Source organism: Haliotis cracherodii, unplaced genomic scaffold (assembly GCF_022045235.1).
Source record: "Haliotis cracherodii isolate W230 unplaced genomic scaffold, xgHalCrac1.p SCAF_8, whole genome shotgun sequence".
NCBI lineage: Eukaryota > Metazoa > Mollusca > Gastropoda > Lepetellida > Haliotidae > Haliotis > Haliotis cracherodii.
Window position 1 is genome coordinate 26,190,192 of NW_027266341.1, and position 20,018 is coordinate 26,210,209.

The 20,018-nt window shown below is 41.2% G+C and overlaps 2 protein-coding genes across 2 annotated transcripts; both read right to left on the minus strand.

Moving 5' to 3' along the window:
• Positions 1-928: 928 nt before the first annotated feature.
• On the minus strand, positions 929-3,174 carry LOC139450880 (beta-N-acetyl-D-glucosaminide beta-1,4-N-acetylglucosaminyl-transferase-like). The gene is made up of 3 exons (XM_071232715.1): positions 3,084-3,174; positions 2,223-2,452; positions 929-1,123 (listed from the first exon to the last, which is right to left on the minus strand). The coding sequence occupies exons 1-3, from the start codon at positions 3,172-3,174 to the stop codon at positions 929-931; spliced, it is 516 nt and encodes a 171-aa protein (XP_071088816.1).
• Positions 3,175-6,854: 3,680 nt separating this feature from the next.
• Positions 6,855-19,497, minus strand: LOC139449340 (beta-1,4-N-acetylgalactosaminyltransferase bre-4-like). Its single transcript, XM_071230654.1, has 7 exons — positions 19,284-19,497; positions 14,075-14,304; positions 12,452-12,642; positions 10,953-11,072; positions 8,866-8,970; positions 7,398-7,541; positions 6,855-6,903 (listed from the first exon to the last, which is right to left on the minus strand). Exons 1-7 carry the CDS (start codon positions 19,495-19,497, stop codon positions 6,855-6,857), a joined length of 1,053 nt encoding a protein of 350 aa, XP_071086755.1.
• Positions 19,498-20,018: the final 521 nt, after the last annotated feature.

Consider the following 20,018-nt stretch of genomic DNA (forward strand, 5'->3'; position numbering starts at 1 on the left):
TGTCTAGAAACATTCCGCGCTGTGACAAGTCTCGGTCAAGGGTATTTACAAAATTTAACATGTAGTTCTCAAGGCTACATATTAAGAAAAGAACATTGTATTAAAATTTCTTTTCATGGTGTTGTCGAAACACAAAGTGGAAGTGGAAGTATTGCCACGTGTAATTCAACTTTTCATCTGATAATGTATAATAACATTAGTTATTGACACGTCTAAGAACACATGATAATTGTCTTATCTATGCCTATGCTTAGCTAGGCAGACAAGACACAATATTATTATTCACCACTGTGTACGACTGGATAAACACGTTCTTGTTGTAGCATCACTTAATATGCACATCAAATGCGTATGATTTGTGTAGAAGGAAAGCCCCGAGTAATGAAGGTTGTTTAGCAATCTAGTGATATCCACGAGCACGTGTGTGGTGCGGACAAACCAGTAATCAGGGTCCAAGTGGGAATCGAACCTGTGATGCCATAAGCGACGCAGAGCGCCAAAGAGCACTCTGTCTAGTATGGTGCAGACAAACCAAGGTTGATCATTAGGGTACATCTTAGATTCGAAAATACGATCAGCAGATCCCGACACGACCAAGAGACATAACTCTACACAACAAATTACATAGAAAGTTGATGTATAGGGGGAGGGGTGGTCCAGTCGTCTAATGTGCCGCAATTCGCTATGCAAACTTCCGTCTCTGGGACAGAAACAGAAACTTATGACCGTTGGTACGAATCCCTGTTCGCCCCGATTATGTTTCTAGGCTTGTCAGCACCATACCCGTGCTCGTGGGTTTCACCAAAGTGGTAAACGTCTAAGACCGGAATCACTTCGGGATTTCCTCCAACATGAAGCTTCTACGCCGTGATATAACTGGAATACTGTTAAAAGTGGCGTTAAACCCAACTCACTCACTCACTCACTCTTACGTATAGTTGAAGATAGATACGGCGGATGGGAGATGGTAGGAGCGGTTCAGGAGGCATTCGTACGGGACGTTGCTGGTTTCAGGAATATAGTCAACATCATGAAAGATGAAACACGTGAAGTAGTCTTGTTTCAGCGCTTCCTTAAAACCAGCGTTCATCAGAAGTGCTTTGTTAAATGTTGTATCAAGATCCTGTTGGCGAAACCGAAATAAAAAGAATGTTTAGTGCAATTCAATACATAAATGTTATTACTTAGGCAACGACCATTCTATGTACGACTGTGTGTAAGGGTAGGGTTGGGGGTGGGTGGAGGGAGGATGGTGGTATGGAGGATGTCTGGGATTCTGAACGAAGACAAAGGTTACAGCTGCAAATCCAGGTATTTTCTTTAATTAGAACTATGAGCCTAAGTATGTTTTTGTTTATAAAGAAACACATTGAAACGATGTAAAATTTGTTAAAGACACTTTCTGGGGTTTTTTCAACAGCCTGAAGCATACTTTGTTTGGTCAATTTTCTGTGACACCACCATTCCCATTCAGAAGAATTATTTAAAATTAATTATTACATGGGTGTTAAAATGCCTACTAGACTGGACCCACGTGAGTAATACGTAAGTCCTTACACAAGGAATATCAGAGAATAGGCGACTTAAACCACTGTGCCACCAGTGCCCCTGTTCATCCATCTTCCCGAGGCAAGAGAGTTAACGGTATTTAAAAATCCAGTTTCCTACCCTTGCCGAACTAGGCTGGAATAACTGGGCTCGATCGTAGCGCCACCAGTGGCTATTACCAGTTATGTCCCTTCTAAGCCTCTCCTATGGACCTATCCGATTCCACCTCTCGTATCACTTGCGTTTGCTTCACACAAAATGGTTGCGCCCGGTCAGGACGATCCGATCGATAATCAAGATCTATATCGTGATAAAACGGGTCTTACATCGCGAAATGCATCAAATCACGGGAGCCCCTTGGTTAAAAACATGAAAAGATTTGGAAAAATATTTGCTGACAACGAGTTGGCGGTGCACATGCTTTGCAAATCCTGCAATCGACCAAAATCTGCACGACAGTTTACGAACCGGATTTCGATTTCGGTGCGCAAGTTTGATTGGACCATTGGACTCGTTAGTCCAGCCAAAATGTAACTCCATAATTCCAGCCTAGTTCGGCAAGGGTGGACACTGGAGTTTAATAGTCAGTTAACCCCTTGCCTCGGGAAGATGCTGTTTATCTAACACACATGCATTTACAAATATAAAGTGTAACCACAACTGGCCATAAGTACTACTTGTTCAATGACAAATATGGTGAAATCCTTGTTTCGGTTTCTGAGGACAGGAATGAGGTTGTTGAGGAGGATGGTGAGGTTGCGATGTCGTTCCCGGAACGGAATGATAATGGCTGTCTTGTCTCTTCCCGCACATGTTGGGGGTGTAAAGTGCCCATCGACGCCATTTCCGTATTTTTTGTTCAACTGTTCGAAGGTAATATTTTCAAATAAGACTCCTGGCTGATCTGAAATGAATACGTACAAATTATACGTTACTGACGTTACCAAACATGTAGTCCCGCATCTCGAAACATCGGCTTCCTTAGGAATTGAAAGTGTTATTTTCAGTGAGTGGGGGTGGGGGTGGGTGTGTGGAGGTGTGTGTGTGTGTGTGTGGGGGGGGTGCATTTCCGCTCTGGATTCGACATGTCGTATTCGACATAAAGAGCGCTCAAGGCGCTCTCAAAATTGGAAATAAAGGGGGTTCTTATTAACATATGATTTTGTGGAGAGAAAAACAGAGTTGAAAGATTGTAAATTTTGTGGTTGATGCTGACAGCCTGAAATGATACAAATGAAGAGTCTGTGCGAATTATACACGACAGATATATTTTTCCAGAATTTAATTGCCCATAATAAAGTGTGCATATAAGACACGAGTGCGTATTATACACGAATGAATAAGTCTTGTGTACATTGATCAATCGGAAGTGGTGATAATTGAGATTGTTCCCTAGCCAATTTATACCTTAAGCAAATATCGTCCTGGGCGCTTTTTAGAGCGGGGCGCTTATTACGTCGAATTCGGTGTGCTAAATTCTGTTCCCTTACTTACACCAGTTCCAGAGAACATTACAAACAAAATAAGTACAGTACAAGCATTTGACATCACCATGGGAGGCAAAGACTTCTCATCATCTAGAATGGTTGTGGCCACCGTGGTCTGGAATGACGTGGATGTCATCATGGTCGACTCTCTTCCAAAGGCCCACACCTTTGAGACAATTGCGAGATGAAAACAGCTAAGAGGCATGGGAAGCTCAGAAAAGGTGAGTTTTTTTCATCCGGACAATGCACCAGTGCATAAATCAGTCATCCACAAACATAAACTTGATCAATGACGTCATAGCAACTGTGGAGAACTTTTGGACAGACAAGAGAAGAACTTCTAAGAAAGATAGGATCTCTCCAACATCCTTGACAAAAGTGTAACAATGTCGAAGGGGAATATATTGGAAAGTCATTTTAATGTCTTTGGTCAAGTTATCTATGTCCGACTGAGAACATACCCCTCGTATGTCCTCGAAATGTTGTCAGTGATGCCTTACTTGCAATGTTCATATATGAGAACCTTCACAAAGAAATGATGAGAACTGATACTCTGAATAGTTACACAAGGAATAATGAGTATTCACCAAAGGAATAAAGAGTACTCGCACGAGGAATAAAGAGTACACACACAAGAAATTAATCACTAAATAGTATTTACCCAAGATACTTACACAAGTTATAATGGGTACTTACACAAGGAATAATGGGTACTCACACAAGGAAAAAAGAGTACTCGCACAAGGAATAAAGAGTACGTACACAAGGAATAAAGAGTACGTACACAAGGAATAAAGAGTACGTACACAAGGAATAATGGGTACTCACACAAGGAAAAAAGAGTACGTACACAAGGAATAAAGAGTACTCATATAAGGTACCTGCACAAGGAATAATAGGAACTTATAGGAGTGCGTGAGTATGGTTTTACGCCGCTTTTAGCAATATTCCAGCAATATCACGGCGGGGGAACACCAGAAATGGGCTTCACACATTGTACCCATGTCGGGAATCGAAACCGGGTCTTCAGCGTGACGAGCGAACGCTTTAACCACTAGGCTACCCGACCGCCCCTGGAACTTAGAGGACTAATGTGTACTTGATTAAGGAATAAAGAGTACTCATACTTAAAGTGCCTGCACAAGGAATAATGGGACTTAGAGAAGGACTTATGCGTACTTGATTAAGGAATAAAGAGTACTCATACTTAAAGTGCCTGCACAAGGAATAACGGGACTTAGAGAAGGACTTATGCGTACTTGATTAAGGAATAAAGTGTACTCATACTTAAAGTGCCTGCATAAGGAATAATGGGACTTAGAGAAGGACTTATGCGTAGAAGAAAGGAGTACTCATATAAGGTACCTACACAAGGAATAAGGAGTGCTTCGACAAAGAATAACGAGTACTTTAACGAGGAATACGGAGTACTTACCCGAAAAGCGAGTAGGATTGGGACATAGTGGCAGGTTACGATGTTGCAGTACCGAGTTGTCTCTTGTGTGTCTGTGTAAGAAATCACTCCACGAAGTGTCTTTCTTTCTACAACCCGTTTTCTGATCACCGGATCCGACCAAGGCATATTTCATTATAAAAATCAAGTTAAGTACACCCGGAATGGATAAGAGAATTAGTTTCTGGTTGGAACGCATGATCTGGCAAATATACCCAGTATGGGTATACTCGTATACTCGGCGGGTATGTCTTGGCGTGCATGGGGAGCTGTATTTATACCATATGTCACGTGGAAGATAGCATCTCCATATGGCCCTCAATTACACACGTCCAAGCATGTTACAGAATGAAGCTTCGTCACCTTCAAAGCAAACAGCTGGGCGTGCGACTCCATACCGATCTCATGCAGGTGTCTTCTAAGCCCGTGTACTCCGCTCGCATAGAACTCTGTTCGCCTACAGTTCACTTCGGCTCCAATATAAAATGCTGATAGACTTGCTTTCTCATGAGACAGTCCGGTGATTTAATAGAAATACCTGACGATGATATACAATTCGGTAAATTTACCCGTTCCTTCACTCGCATATGAACCAGTTCAGCAACACATTTGGTTATAATATTATAAAATTTACTTGACATATTATGATTACATATATGTGTCGTTAGTTTGAGGGTATATTAAACTCTACGTCGCTCTACTTTGACCCTTACATTCGGAGAATTGTGTCAGACGTGCAATTTATAAACTGCATTCGGAAAATAAGTACATGTCACTAAGACTATTGAAGAGATACCTTGAAATTGAACATGATTTAATTTTTACAAAATGCAAGCTATGGCAACTTTTGCATACATTTGGATACGGAAACAAAGATAACTGTGAAAATGGGGCTATGTTATGTGAATGATAAATAATTTAATTATATTTAAACCATCAAGCAGAAACGTGAAGAAGGATATGAACCTGTTTTCCTAGATGAGACGTGGGTAAATGCCTCTCACACAGCCAGCAGTCAGCGGGTACCTGGTGGGGACTGTAAGGAGTCTTGGAGAAAGTTACAAATTTGAAAAGGTGAAAAACTTATCGTTCTTCATGCTGACTGACCTGGGCCCGCGTATATGGTTGACAATTACATCAAAGGTCAAGGTCATACCGTCGTACAATCGACTCTTCTTTATGCAGAGATTTCTATTGGATATGGAAAGGATTTTGTTGTTTTATTGACAAGATATATGATTTATGACAATACACCCTCAGAATTGTTTGACTTTGGACCATAGCATTATAAAAGTACATAGCTCATATTTAAATATACGTATCGCTTCTTGTGGCCATTAAAAAATAAACTTTATTCTTTTTTTATGAAGGCAAAAAGTATTTTGTTTATATGTTGTACGTAACTGTTTATGTGCAGACCAAACTAGCAGCAGGTAATATTCACCCCCAGTATAACCACAAGTATATAATAGATGACTTTGTGGTATATTAAGTAAGTAAGTGAATGAGTGAGTATGGTTTTACGCCGCTTTTAGCAATATTCCAGCAATATCACGGCGGGGGACACCACAAATGGGCTTCACACATTGTACCCATGTCGGGAATCGAAACCGGGTCTTCGGCGTGACGAGCGAACGCTTTAACCACTAGCCTACCCGACCGCCCCGGTATATTAAAGTATCTTTCAGTTTCAATATGTAATTGATGTAAAGCTAGGGCCACTTTACATTTCAAGACACAAAAACAATTAAATAAGAATGCATTGGTCTCTATGTGTCTAAATTAAAAATGGGGGCACGGGTTGCCCAGTTGTCTAAGGCGCCGCGATTCGCTGTGCAGAGTTGCGTCCCGTACGCACGCCAGAAACCTATGATTGTGTGTTCGAATCCAGGTTCGCCCCAATTATGTTTCTAGGTTTGTCAGCACCATACCCGTACTCGTGGGTTTCACCGAAGTGGTAAACGTCTGAGACCTGCATCACTTCGGGCTTTCCTCCCACATCAAGCTGACACGCCGCGATATAACTGGAATACTGTTAAAAGCGGCGTTAAACCCAACTCACTCACTCACTCACTAAATTACAAATAATCATGTATATGACTCACAGATTACTGATGTTGAGTTAAGGTAATTGGGAATTTATTTCATTTTTTGCATGCCTTTAAAAAATCATTTGAAACGTCAGCAGGTATCTCAGTGTTTATCAGCGAAGTATACAGTGAGTCGGGCTAAGGAAGTGTAGTAGTATGCTATACAGGTCCCAAACGTTTCACAGACCTCACGCATGACCTGCTAAAACGTATTCACATCGAAGTGATGTGATCCCTCTTGCTGTAAAAAACCTCCAATATTCGTCCGAACTGATGTTAATTAAGAGGAGAGGACTTCTTCTTTAATATTGCGTCTATCTGTTTCCTGTAAAGAGAAGTATTTGAAAAATTTAAAGTCCACCATCATAATGAATACGAGAATGGAGTGGTGAGATCGCTTTGTGAAACCGAGCTCTGGTAGAGAGTGAACGGTAACACGTGGTATTTGCTTATACTTGTCAACTTATTGCACCGCCAGCTGTCACACGCCACCATCAACCAATAGGGAACATGCATGTATAAACTAGTAGCACTAGTAGTAACTGCAGCAGCAGTAGCAGTACTAGTAGCAGTAGCAGCAGCAATAGGAGGAGACTACTAAAACTACTGCCAAAGTACTACTACTGTGTTTTTATGCTCCCGATCCATCAACGTTTTGAAGCGCTGACTTTAAAATATATATTCTGTGTCAAATAAAAAGCAGCTCTCGCCACCCCGACACACACACATACTCACGCACGCACGCTCGCACGCATGCACGCACGCACGCATATACACAAACATAGTGAAAGAACAGTGACTTGAAATACTGTTACTTACATGTAATAGTCGGCATCAAATGATATTTGTTTGCGTGTGAACACATTCGCCACATTCAATCTGCCCGGAAGACCAACGGAGACTTTCAATGTGTTTAGACCTTCGTGTTGAGGTCGTCTCGAGACAGCATCCAGTAGTTTTAGTCTGCAACAGAGGAAGACACTTTGAGCACGACAATGAACTAGTGGTCAATAGCATGAGAAACAACCAAGGACATCTATGTACAAAATTACCTGCGCTACTTGGGGCCAAGTTTACTCCCTAATCCCCACGAGCCGAGTATGAAAAAGTTTAAAAAACTAAATTCAAAATATCTTTTTAGGCTGACACATTGGGACCAAATCGTGACACTTGTTCCAAACTAAAAAGAATTCCACGGTTGGGGTTTATAACAATAATACACTAGCAGAACTTCGTTTAAGCCTTTTTTAGCATTTTGTAAAATAACCCGTAACACATAACAGTGATCAATGCTGCCTGGTGTGACGATAAGTACTCGCACTGTCAACTGGAATATTGTTAATCGCAACGTAACGCAACAATGATAAACAACATTATTACATTCGACTCAATAATTAACGCAAAGGTCATTTCTGATTCAAGATTCTCCGCGCTTCATACCCATATCCTTAATCTGTCAACACTATGCTGTTGCTCTTCATATTCATTATTTTATTAGGGGGCACGGGTGGCCCAGTCGTCTAAGGCGCCGCGATTCGCTGTGCAGAGTTGCGTCCCTTACGCACGCCAGAAACCTATGATCGTGGGTTCGAATCCCGCATCGCCCCGATTATGTTTCTAGGTTTGTCAGCACCATACCCGTGCTCGTGGGTTTCAGCGAAGTGATAGACGTCTTAGACCTGCATCACTTCGGGCTTTCCTCCCACATTAACCTGACACGCCGTGATATAACTTGAATATTGTTAAAAGCGGCGTTAAACCCAACTCACTCACTCATTGTTTTATTAAAATTATAGAGCTACGATTTTACCACACCGGTGCTCTTGGGTTTCACCGAAGTGGTAAATTTCATCACTTCGGGCTTTCTTCTCGAATAAAAGCGGCGTCAGACCCAACATGATTACTCACTCACTCACTCACCAATGTATTCACTCTTGGCTTCACGGAAGCGGCAAACCTCTTCAGACTGAGCCTAGTTTGGACTTCCAGTGAGTGAGTGAGTGAGTATGGTTTTACGCCGCCTTTAGCAATATTCCAGCAATATCCCAGCAATATCACGACGAAATGGGCTTCACACATTGTGCCCATGTTGGGAATCGAGCCCGGGTCTTCGGCGTGACGAGCGAACGCTTTAACCACTAGGCTACCCGACCGCCTCTTGGCCTTCCATCCACATTAAGGTGACACAATGTGATTTGGATGAAATACAGTTCAAAGCTGTTTTAAACCTCATTTACTGGCTCACTCAAAGTATTCAGCAGTTATTTACAAAATACGAACTATTTACCCATCTTCATTTGTGATATTCGCTCTGTTTCCTGTGTCTCCTATTCGGACAAATATTCCATCCCTCTTCCGTGCGTCTACCGTCGAAACATTGAGAGCCTTCAACCTTTAAAATAAATGTTTAAATGAAAGTTGACGTCTTCGAAGGGGTGTAAGGACTGGTGTACGAGAAGCCATAACAGTTAAAGACCAGCAAAGCGTATTTTCCTTTTATCAAATATACATGAAAACAAATTGAAACATTAATTGGCATTTTTTGTGATTTAATGAAATAAAGCTTCTAAACTACTGCAAATGGTAGATTCAACAGCAAAATAGATTGGGAACACTTATAATGCTTAACAACATGCTAAAATATTAATCATAGACTTTAAAACGAAAATATACTTTAAATATTATTTGGTTTTTTTAATCTTGATTACGCATTCGCGTAATCAATCCCTACCTTTTGGAATGATTGGAAATTTAGCTTTTAATCTTTGATTTTGTTTTAAGATACAATTCTGGGCGGTCGGGTAGCCTAGTGGTTAAAGCGTTCGCTCGTCACGCCGAAGACCCGGGTTCGATTCCCGACATGCGTACAATGTGTGAAGCCCATTTGTGGTGTCCCCCGCCGTGATATTGCTGGAATATTGCTAAAAGCGGCGTAAAACCCCACTCACTCACTCACTCACTCATTGAGATACAATTCTAATTATCAAGCTGATTTGTCTGTGTGAGTTTTAAGTTTTAAAAAGCAGTTCAGAAACGTTTTGGTGTTAATGGGTCACTGGGATTTGGAAAACTGGCAATACCCCCAAGTTAATTTCAAGACATTTATCTATTACTGTACCAATTGGAGGTGAGCCTTAGTTACCTAGCGACATTTCGGTGTCTGAAAGGGATTAATTACAATCTATAGACCATCACTGTCAACTGGCAACAGAACAGAGTGACGGGAACCCGGAATCCAACCGCAATTCGCGACCCAAGCCAATATGATTCAAGTTCTCCCAAACCTATTTGTTAGTCTTCTAAGACAAATTTGATTTTATATTTTATGAATCAAACATTTATAGACACCATCTTCTATGAGGTCAGTGTTAACTATTAAACTTCGACCAGACTGCAAATGACCTCCTTACGGCATACAAAGGTATCCACAATGTTCTTGCAACATTCACATTCAACCTTTACAACACCGACCCGTGAAGATCCGGGGTAGAAAAGGTCTTCAGCAACCCATACTTGCCGTAAAAGGCGACTATGCTTGTCGTAAAAGGCGACTAACGGGATCGGGTGGTCAGACTCGCTGACTTGGTTTGAAGCATGTCATCGATCCCAATTGCGTGGATCTATGCTCATGATATTAATCACTGGATTGTCTAGTCCAGACTCGATTATTTACAGACCGCCGTCATATATCTGGAATATTGCTGAGTGCGGCGTTAACAACAAACCAAACCAAAACCTAAGCGCTATTTTTTGCCGATCAGCATCACATTGAGCTAAGACTACAGTCAACGCCAAAGGTCCTGAAAGGCTTCTAACTGTATACTTGTTTAACTGAGTTGTTATCATCTGTAGTTGAACGTCACATTGAAAGAATAAAGACGCCTGATTCAATGTCAACTTTTCGCTGATACTACAACCTCCACAACGGCACTTAAAGATTCAGAATATAGAAAAGGCGACAACAATATTCTCATAAACATTTAACATTCCACAGTTCCCAGTTTTAGATGAACGACCGTATTCGACGTAATAAGCGCCCCGCTCTTATAAGCGCCCACGGCGATATTTGCTATTATATTGGCTAGTGAACAATCCTAATTAGCACCCCTTTCGATAGATCAATGTACACAAGACTTATTTATTCGTGTATAATACGCACTCGTGTGTTATGCACCCTTAATTATGGGCAATTAAGTTCTGGAAGAATATATCTGGCGTATGCAAACATTTTAGGCTGTTAGCATAAACCACGAAATTTACGATATTTCAACTGGTTTTTTTTCTCACTAAAATAATATTCTATTGAGAGCGCCCTGGGCTCTTATTACGTCGAATACGGTATTCTCGTTATCCGATGAAACTATAGATCCATACTTCTGGAACATATCTTGGACTTCATAACCGTGTCCGAAGTACAAGTTGGAGAATCCATTCACTGTCTTGAAGAGTTGAGATGTCATAGCAACGACACCACCCACCCGGTGCTCCTGGACGCTATGGAGAAAGAACAAGACGATGTCATGTTACAATTCCGGCAGAATCCAAAAGAACATTAATATCGTCACTCAGCTTGTCTCGAAACATGATAACTCAATACTTAATATGTCATGGTCGCAATGACTGGATGGGAATAGAAAGAATTTGTTGGGTTCTGGGTCGAACTCATCTGACCGAGGAACGCAGACACAACATAAATTTCAACGTGTAGATTTTCGTCGACTGCGGGATTTGCAAAGCATGTGTACTGTCAACTGGGCGTCGATAGATATTTTGCAAATATTTTAATGTTTTTAATCAAGGTGCTTAAATGATCTGATGCACTTCACGAGGTAAGGCCCGTTTTATTACAACATATATCTTGATTATCGATCAGATCGTTTTGACTGGGCGACGCCATTTTGTTTCAAGCAAGTGATATAAGAAGTGGAATCTAATTGGTCAATAGGAGGGACGATACTGGTGGCACTACGATCGAGCCACGAAATTCCAGCGTAGTTCGGCAAGGGTGGAAACTGGACTTTTGTAGTCAGTTAACATCCTGTCCTAGGGAAGATGGCATCAACACAGCACAGGGGTCTTCTCGCTCATGACCTTCAAATCAACAACCAATCTAAATGTATCATGTGACTCCGAGTTCGCCCTGGATAGATATTCACAATCGAACCGATTCGTCGCATTCGTAGCTAAAGACTGCAACGAACGAACTAGTCTGTCCCCCAGACTCTGGTGAATAAAAACGTAAAAGTGTCCATCTCAAGTCTAGAATGATTTGGCAAGTCTAGAACGCCTCAGCTCCCGAAATTAAGGATCTTCAGGACTCCATTTGGATTGTATACTTAATTATGCCGTTGATATATATTTTAAATATTGAGATAATTTTATTTCTGGGACTAAATGCCAGTATGCGAAGGAACATGCAGGCACTAAAGGTATATTAATAAATATTTAGAAGGGAATGAAATTTTAAAGCTATAAGAAGTCCCTTTGAGACGACACCAACAAGACGTTGATTTTTGTCTGGCAGGGAGTCTTTGATGGACTACTTTATTGACCCCGGTACTGGTGATCTGGCCGTTTTTATAAATCACAGTACATCGATTGGACGGCTAATTTTAGCGATTTTGACACATGCTCATGATATGGTCGGAATCAAACAATCGACTCTGCTTTTCGCAGAGATTTCTTCATGAATGTGGAAAGGGTTTTGCCGCGTTTACTCAGAGGAACTGGATTCTAAACGTAGCTGTGATTGAGAATGAGCCAAGTGTATTTATCAGAATAGAATGGATTAATTAATTATTTATATTACTGTTAACAATAGAGGATGGTTGCAAGGTTGATACGAAAGAACAACTATACATGCAACTGCTTACGTGTGGTTAAAACTTGATACATTCACAGAGAGGTGGTGGAGTTGGTTGAACGGGCACTCGTAAGGAACGGTGTTGGTGACAGGAATAAGGTCATCGTCATGAAAGATGAAACACGTGAAGACATCTTGTTTCATGGCCTCCACAAAACCGGCGTTCATCAACAGAGCTTTGTTGAATGGTGCGTTAGAAACCTGCAGTAAGTGATATAAATACCCTCTTAGTTCATTCAGTTATCCTGGTTCAATAACGCGGATCTGGACTCACTTGCACAAAGCGATCTTAGCGCTAAGATGATCGTAACTCCCATACTTTAACATAGCTATACGATGGTCTTGGAGCTAAGATCACTTTGTGCAACTTTAACCTGATGTGGATTGTTGTGGATGTTTGGTTGTTGTTAAACGCCGCACACAGCAACATTCTAGCTATATGACGGCGGTCTGTAAAATAATCGAGTCTGGACCAGACAATACAGTGATTGACATCATGAGCATCGATCCACGCAATTGGGATCGATGACATGTATCAACCAAGTCAGCGAGCCTGACCACCCGATCCCGTTAGTCGCCTTTTACGACAAACATAGTCGCCTTTTACGGCAAGTATGGGTTGCTGAAGACCTATTCTATCCCGGAATCTTCACGGGTCTTTTGTGGTTGTAGTGTGTAGTAATTGTTAGAATGAGTGAGTTGGGTCAAACGTAGCGGTTAAGTTTCCAGTCATATCACAATGCAAGCTGAATGTGTGGGGAATCCAAAGGTGACACGGATCTTATGTGTGTCACTGGTGGTGTATCAGTTAAGTGACACTGAACGCAGAGTTATACACAGATAGACAGACGGACGGACCTTCCTCTTATAATGTGGGGATGTCGGAATGAACTATGCTTTGAGGTGTAGTGTTTAGTTTCAGCCTAGATCACCACGTTTTAGGTGAGGTGAAATAGGGTTTAACGTCGCGTTAAAGATTATTGCATTCACATAGCGACGTGCATGCACATGTGTGTAGGTGGCCTCTTGTACTAGTCCGGACTCATGCCGATTCATTGTGCTAGCCCACTGAGATTTAACATGAATATCCCACTCAGACACATTATACTGCCTCTTTTGGTATGAAGCGGCCGGGGAATGGACGCTCTACCACTAGACCACGGAGGCGCTGACACGCCGTGATATGACTGGAATACTGTTAAACGGAGTTAAACGCAACTCACTCACTCACTTTAAGACTACAGGAAAACAAAAGAGGTACAAAGTTCAAGTAATATCCGTCCTTTCCAATTCCAATTTCCAACAACGGGATCCACAATTATTATTTTTTAGAAATGGTGGGAGGGAATGTGTCTCGGTCACTGTTTCTAAAATGAGCTGACCAAAATAATGTTTTAGAATATTTTAAATCAAATTATGGTTTCTTTTCAAAATAAAAACATATCTCTTTTCAGCATCCCACATCCACCCACCGCCCACCCCTACGCCTACCGCCAACACACCGCAACCTCCCCAAATGGTCGTATCTATGTCAAGTTATTAAATTTAATTGATATCCTCAGAAGTTATCTGCTCGAACTATCCATCATCAAGCTAACGCGGATTGATAAAACTGAAATACTGTTCACGTTACCTGTTCAATGACAAAGATGGTGAAGTCCTTGTTTTGGTTCCTGAGGACCGGAATGAGGTTGTTGAGAAGGATAAAGCTACCGTGTAGTCGACCATGTAACGGAACGATAATGGCAATCTTCTCCTTCGTCACACATTTGAGTGGTGAAAAGTGGCCATCTACTCCAGCATGGTATTTCACATGCAAATCTCTCAAGCTGATGGTTGATACATAAGGGCTTCGTAGCCGTTCTGTAAACACAATTCATGTATGTGCCTCACGTTGAGACTTCATTTGGTTGTTTGGTTGTTAGTTGGCTGCTTAACGCCACACTAAGCAATAATACTGTTATATGACGGCGGCTGCAAGTCATCGAGCCTGACAATCCGATCAATTTTGTCGCCACCAACGACCTATTCGAACCCGGAATACTTACATGGATACTCAGTAGTTTAAAACAGTATAACAACACTTTTGAAAACGCATTTCTATAGCACTTGATTTGACCTGATTGTGTTCTTGTGTTTCATCACCACACCCCTGTGCATGGGTGTGCCAAAGTGGCAAAGGTCTGCGACTTTCGTAAAACAAGGTGACATTAAAACAACTCATTTATTCGCGAACCTTTGTTCAGCTTGGTAATGTGAGTGAGTGAGTATGGTTTTACGCCGCTTTTAGAAATATTCAAGCAATATCACGGCGGGGGACACCAGAAATGGGCTTCACAAATTGTACGCATGTCGGGAATCGAACCCGGGTCTTAGGCGTAACGAACTAACGCTTTAACCACTAGGATACCCGACCGCCCCAATTTCCAGTAAGAACATCCATATCATTTACAATGTATCATCTTTATTTGAGGCAGCAATACTCTCAGGAAATGGTATTATGTGTATTTCAATGTGAAATTGTTATTTTGATAAATGTGCAAAGAACCTCCTGGGTATACCGGGATGGAACATATGCTGGTCGTTAGAGGCGACAAATGGATCGGGAAGTCAGGCTCGTTGACTTGGTTGATTGCGTGTCCTCATAACCCATACTCACATCATTTCCAGAAAGAACATCCATCTAATTTTACAATGTATCATCTTCATTTGACGCATCAAATCTTGTCCGGAAACGGTTGTTTACTCACTCAATAATCACGACAAAATAGCGCACCAGTGTAGCAGGCTCAAATCAATCCTTTAAAATTCACTCTAGATTGTTTAGAGCCTAGGCTCAGGTCACTCCCCTCTACTAGGCCCAAAACACTCACTCCAGGCTCAGATCACTCCCCTCTTCTAGGGCCAAAACACTCAATCAAGGCTCAGGTCACTCCCCTCTACTAGGCCCAAAACACTCACTCCAGACTCAGATCACTCCCCTCTACTGGGCCCAAAACACTCACTCCAGGCTCAGAACACTCTCCTCTACTGGGCCCAAAACACTCACTCCAGGCTCAGATCACTCCCCTCTACTAGGCCCAAAACACTCACTCCAGGCTCAGAACACTCTCCTCTACTAGGCCCAAAACACTCACTCCAGGCTCAGATCACTCCCCTCTACTGGGCCCAAAACACTCACTCCAGGCTCAGATCACTCTCCTCTACTGGGCCCAAAACACTCACTCCAGGCTCAGAACACTCTCCTCTACTAGGCCCAAAACACTCATTCCAGGCTCAGAACACTCTCCTCTACTGGGCCCAAAACACTCACTCCAGGCTCAGATCACTCCCCTCTACTGGGCCCAAAACACTCACTCCAGGCTCAGGTCACTCCCCTCTACTGGGCCCAAAACACTCACTCCAGGCTCAGATCACTCCCCTCTACTAGGCCCAAAACACTCACTCCAGGCTCAGATCACTGCTCTCGACTAGGCCCAAAACACATAAGTTTTCCAGTGTTCATGTGACCTTCTGCTAACATGAAAAGGTAGTAGGTGATTGTTGACATGCATTTTTATTTGTAGACAGTCGGTAGATCTGCATGGAATTATCTGTATATACTTGTATTACGTCTGAAATAACATGTGACATCAATCGCTCGTTCTTAATCTGAGAGGATGTTTAATTTACTATAACAAGTGTCAGATCTCTCAAATAGTTACGTTAAACGTCATTTGTTTTTTCCACTGTGTTTTTATTCTAATCATGATATAGTAAACTACGTTTACAACGAACACGCTTATAACGAACTGACGGATATAACGAATCTACTTTTTTGTCCGAACTATTTGCTGTAGTTATGCTGTATATATGCATATAACGAACTACAGCTACAACGAACTAAAATTAATGATCCCTTTGAGTTCGTTTTAACCGTAATTTACTGTAATCATATCAGGTTTATGGCAAACTTCGACGAATGAAAAGAATAAGATGCATCTAAACAATTGTGTATACCCATATCGAATACATGTGAATTATGTTTCTCCTGGAACTTCTCTTCGAGAATATATTATATGATGTGGGCTTCATAATACTAGAATCAGTGGATGTCATAATTTAACACTGTATGCTCTTTACTAACAAATACATGTAAAACACACTAATGTCGTGTTTACCCATTACCTGGCACTGTCTATAGTTCCCTTCTTCTGCTAATCCCCGTTTCAATAAAGGTATGTCCACATGTAAAAACTATATATTTTGTAGTCAACTACATAATATCTTCAATACATTATATTGTAATGAAATGTTAAACATGCTCGTACTCAATGATCAACAGGGGCATTCGTGACCAACTCGTGTTATTCCTTCTTCTTGCAGGTTACGGAAAGGGGCGAGTGGTGACGAATGCAACAGGGGCAGACTAACTGGACCGCATCTGTTAAACATCAGCTTTATTCATGTGACTACGGTAATACCAGAGGACACGGATATTCCATACAGGTCCTTTCATTCAGACCTGAAAAGGTATGTAGTTTCAAAATTGGTATCGTAACACTAGAGCATTCCGAATAGCACTTGCTAGATTCAGATGTTGCTCATACGAACTCATCGAGACGGGAAATATGGAAATATTAGGAGAACACAGATATTGTCAGTTTTGTGATTTGGCCACTGTAGAAAATGAATATAATTTGTTACTGATATGTCGGTTGTATGCTGAACTCAGAAAACAGTTGATTGATAAATGGTATCCTAGTTTACAGAAATGTGTTCCGTTAATGTCAAGTAAGAATGTAGTAATAACGAAAAAACTGTCAATGTACATGCTGTATGTTATGAACCAAATATTTTATAATAATTGTTTAAACGCCCATTACTATAAAACATGAACTCAAGGCCAATGAATATTATTATGAATAAACACTACTGGACGCTGGCCAAATCTTCTAATTAAAAAAAAAAAACGTTTGAAAAATTCAAACAGATATACAAACACGTAAATGTATTTCAGGAACAAATACTTTTGACGCAAGGTTATTCCTATCGTAAAGGGAATGTACCTCATACTCCCCGTTTACAAATCTTACACTGTGACAAGCGGCAATTTAGAATACTGAAATTTACGTAACTTCGTCATGCGTTCAACAATTTTTCAGACATCGATGACATGTTTCACAATCACGGATAACAATAATACTTCAATGACTGTTTTAGAAGTTGCAACGTATTATGGACCGACAATGTCTACATGTATATGCATGCTTGTGGTCGCTTCTGAAATACTTTTTTAATAGATTCAAATATTATCTTTTTTTCAGCAGTACCTTCCTCTAGTACGAATGGTACATTTAGAATTGAGATATTTCTAATGCAAAACTGATCGTTTTTCGTTAGTTTGTAATGAGTGGACAAATCAGTATGTAGTGATACGCATTCTTGAAGTTCTGACCACAGGGAGACTCAGGATGAATAAGCCTAAGAAAGCGAAGGTAGTTCATATATAGCACAGTAAGGTGCGTATGAAGATACACAATTTATATGATGCTTTATTTAAATCGTAACCATTAGTACAATCAACAATGGAGAATAGGGGAGTGATTGAGCCCAGGGAGTGATGTGGGCCTACGTGAGTCGAGTGCCCTGAGCCTTGGGGCAGTGACCGGAGCCGTGGCTCAAAACACTCGCGAGTGATCTCGGCCAAGGGACAAATCACTCTTGAGTGACTTGAGCCGGGGACTGAGTTAACCAATGTTGCTGTCAACATTCATATTTTCTGCACACCAGCACAAATTGATACATTTACTGAACAAAGAAAGCTAGGGATCCTGAATACTCTTTGTGGATATGTTTATGAAATTGTGTGCTCAGTCTTCACCATAATAAAATATCCCCCAAAATATCCATGATCCCAAGTTGTTTTATTCGGTGCAGAAAACAAATAACTACATTTCAACAATGCTTCTTTATCTGCAGCAAAGAAACATATGAATTTCTTTTACTAAAAAGTCATATAATTATTCGTTTTGTTGGTTTATATCGCTTCATCTTAACATGGAGACAAAAATTAGGGGTTCCAGCTAATATGGTTCCACTGATTCTACCAAAGAAAAAAAGAGACCACTTTTAAACAGCTGCATCTACCTTCGTAAACTGTCGTTCATGATGCAGTGAATTAATTATCTTATAACCACCGTCATGGACATACGGCTTATTAAATTTATGTTTGGAAAAAATAAATTGAACATTGGCCATTTTTAAAAATATTTCAACAAGAATAATAAATCCAAGGAAGAGAATTTATGGATGTCAACTTCTTTATTTTGTTTGTTTGTTGTTTAACGCCACACTCAGCAATATGCATCAACCAAGACAGCGAGCCTGACCACCCGATCCTGTTAGTCGTCTCTTGCGACAAGCATAGCCGCCTTTTACGGCAAGCATGGGATGCTGAAGATCTATTCTACCCCGGATCTTCACGGGTACAACTTCTTTATTATAAGGATCACAACGTTTTGGAGTACATGCTTACTCCTTCATCGGGTGAAGTTAAAATCCATAAATTCTCTTTGTCCTTACGTATATCACTTTCAAAGACTTGTAGAATATTAAATCATAAAATTATTTGATAAAATATTCCGGGTACCCCGGGTATATCGCGGCGTGACAGCTTAATGTGGGAGGAAGCGCGAAAACCCGAAGGATCTCAGACGTGAAACCCACGAGCACGGGTATGGCGCTGACAAAGCAAGAAACATAATCGGGGCGAACCGGGATTCGACACACAGGCATAGGTTTTCACCCGGTTTTCACTATGAGGACACTGATGACAAAATGTGTTACTTTATCATACATACCAATCTGTACTGGAAGATCTGAACAACTCGGGAAATGAAGCAAGTGATGGTCGGAGTAGTTCCTTTTCTGAACTCGGACCATTTCAACCCACGAGGTGTGACGGCTTTGGGATTTGTGAACATAGTGAAACCCATCAAAAGCATTTCTTATAAATACGATCCAATTCAAAATTCCAGACACGACTATCACAATACGTATAGCTTTGTTTACCATGTTTTACTAATGTGCGCTATGTACTTTTGTACATGGACCTTAGTTGGCACTGGGATTTCCTGTAGTCATTCTACAAGGGGCACATGGAAAATGCTCCACTGTTGACGTGTGAGATTGTATCCGAAGATAGTACGTACTTAATTACTAACAGCTCGGCATTGTGTGAGATACCATCTCCACTGTTGGTGCTGGTCACAGCAGCTGATATTCACTGTTACAGAGGTGACTGTTTACTGTGACGTCGAATATGACCTATATATGACCGCCTCCGTGGTCTAGTGGTAGAGCGTCCGCCCGGAGAGCGGGAGGTCAGGGGTTCGATACCGGCCACGACATACCAAAAGACGTTAAAAGATGGTACTTGTTGTTATCTTCCCTGGCGCACGGCATTAATGGGCTAAGACAAGAAGTGGTCGGGTCGGAGTCAGTATACTGTGTCTGAGTGGGGTTTTCATGTTAAACTGCCGCATGGTATCTCAGTGTACTAGCACAATAAATCGGCATCAGTCCGGACTAGTAGA

Coding starts and splice junctions, on each gene's coding strand:
- LOC139450880 (XM_071232715.1), bottom strand. CDS start 3,174: ATGATGACATCCACGTCATTCCAGACCACGGTGGCCACAACCATTCTA. Junction 2,453..3,083: donor CATGGTGATGTCAAATGCTT/GTACTGTACTTA, acceptor TATTCATTTCAG/ATCAGCCAGGAGTCTTATTT. Junction 1,124..2,222: donor TATTTGTCATTGAACAAGTA/GTACTTATGGCC, acceptor TTTCGCCAACAG/GATCTTGATACAACATTTAA.
- LOC139449340 (XM_071230654.1), bottom strand. CDS start 19,497: ATGGTAAACAAAGCTATACGTATTGTGATAGTCGTGTCTGGAATTTTG. Junction 12,643..14,074: donor CCATCTTTGTCATTGAACAG/GTAACGTGAACA, acceptor CACTTACTGCAG/GTTTCTAACGCACCATTCAA. Junction 7,542..8,865: donor AATATCACAAATGAAGATGG/GTAAATAGTTCG, acceptor CCTCTGTTGCAG/ACTAAAACTACTGGATGCTG.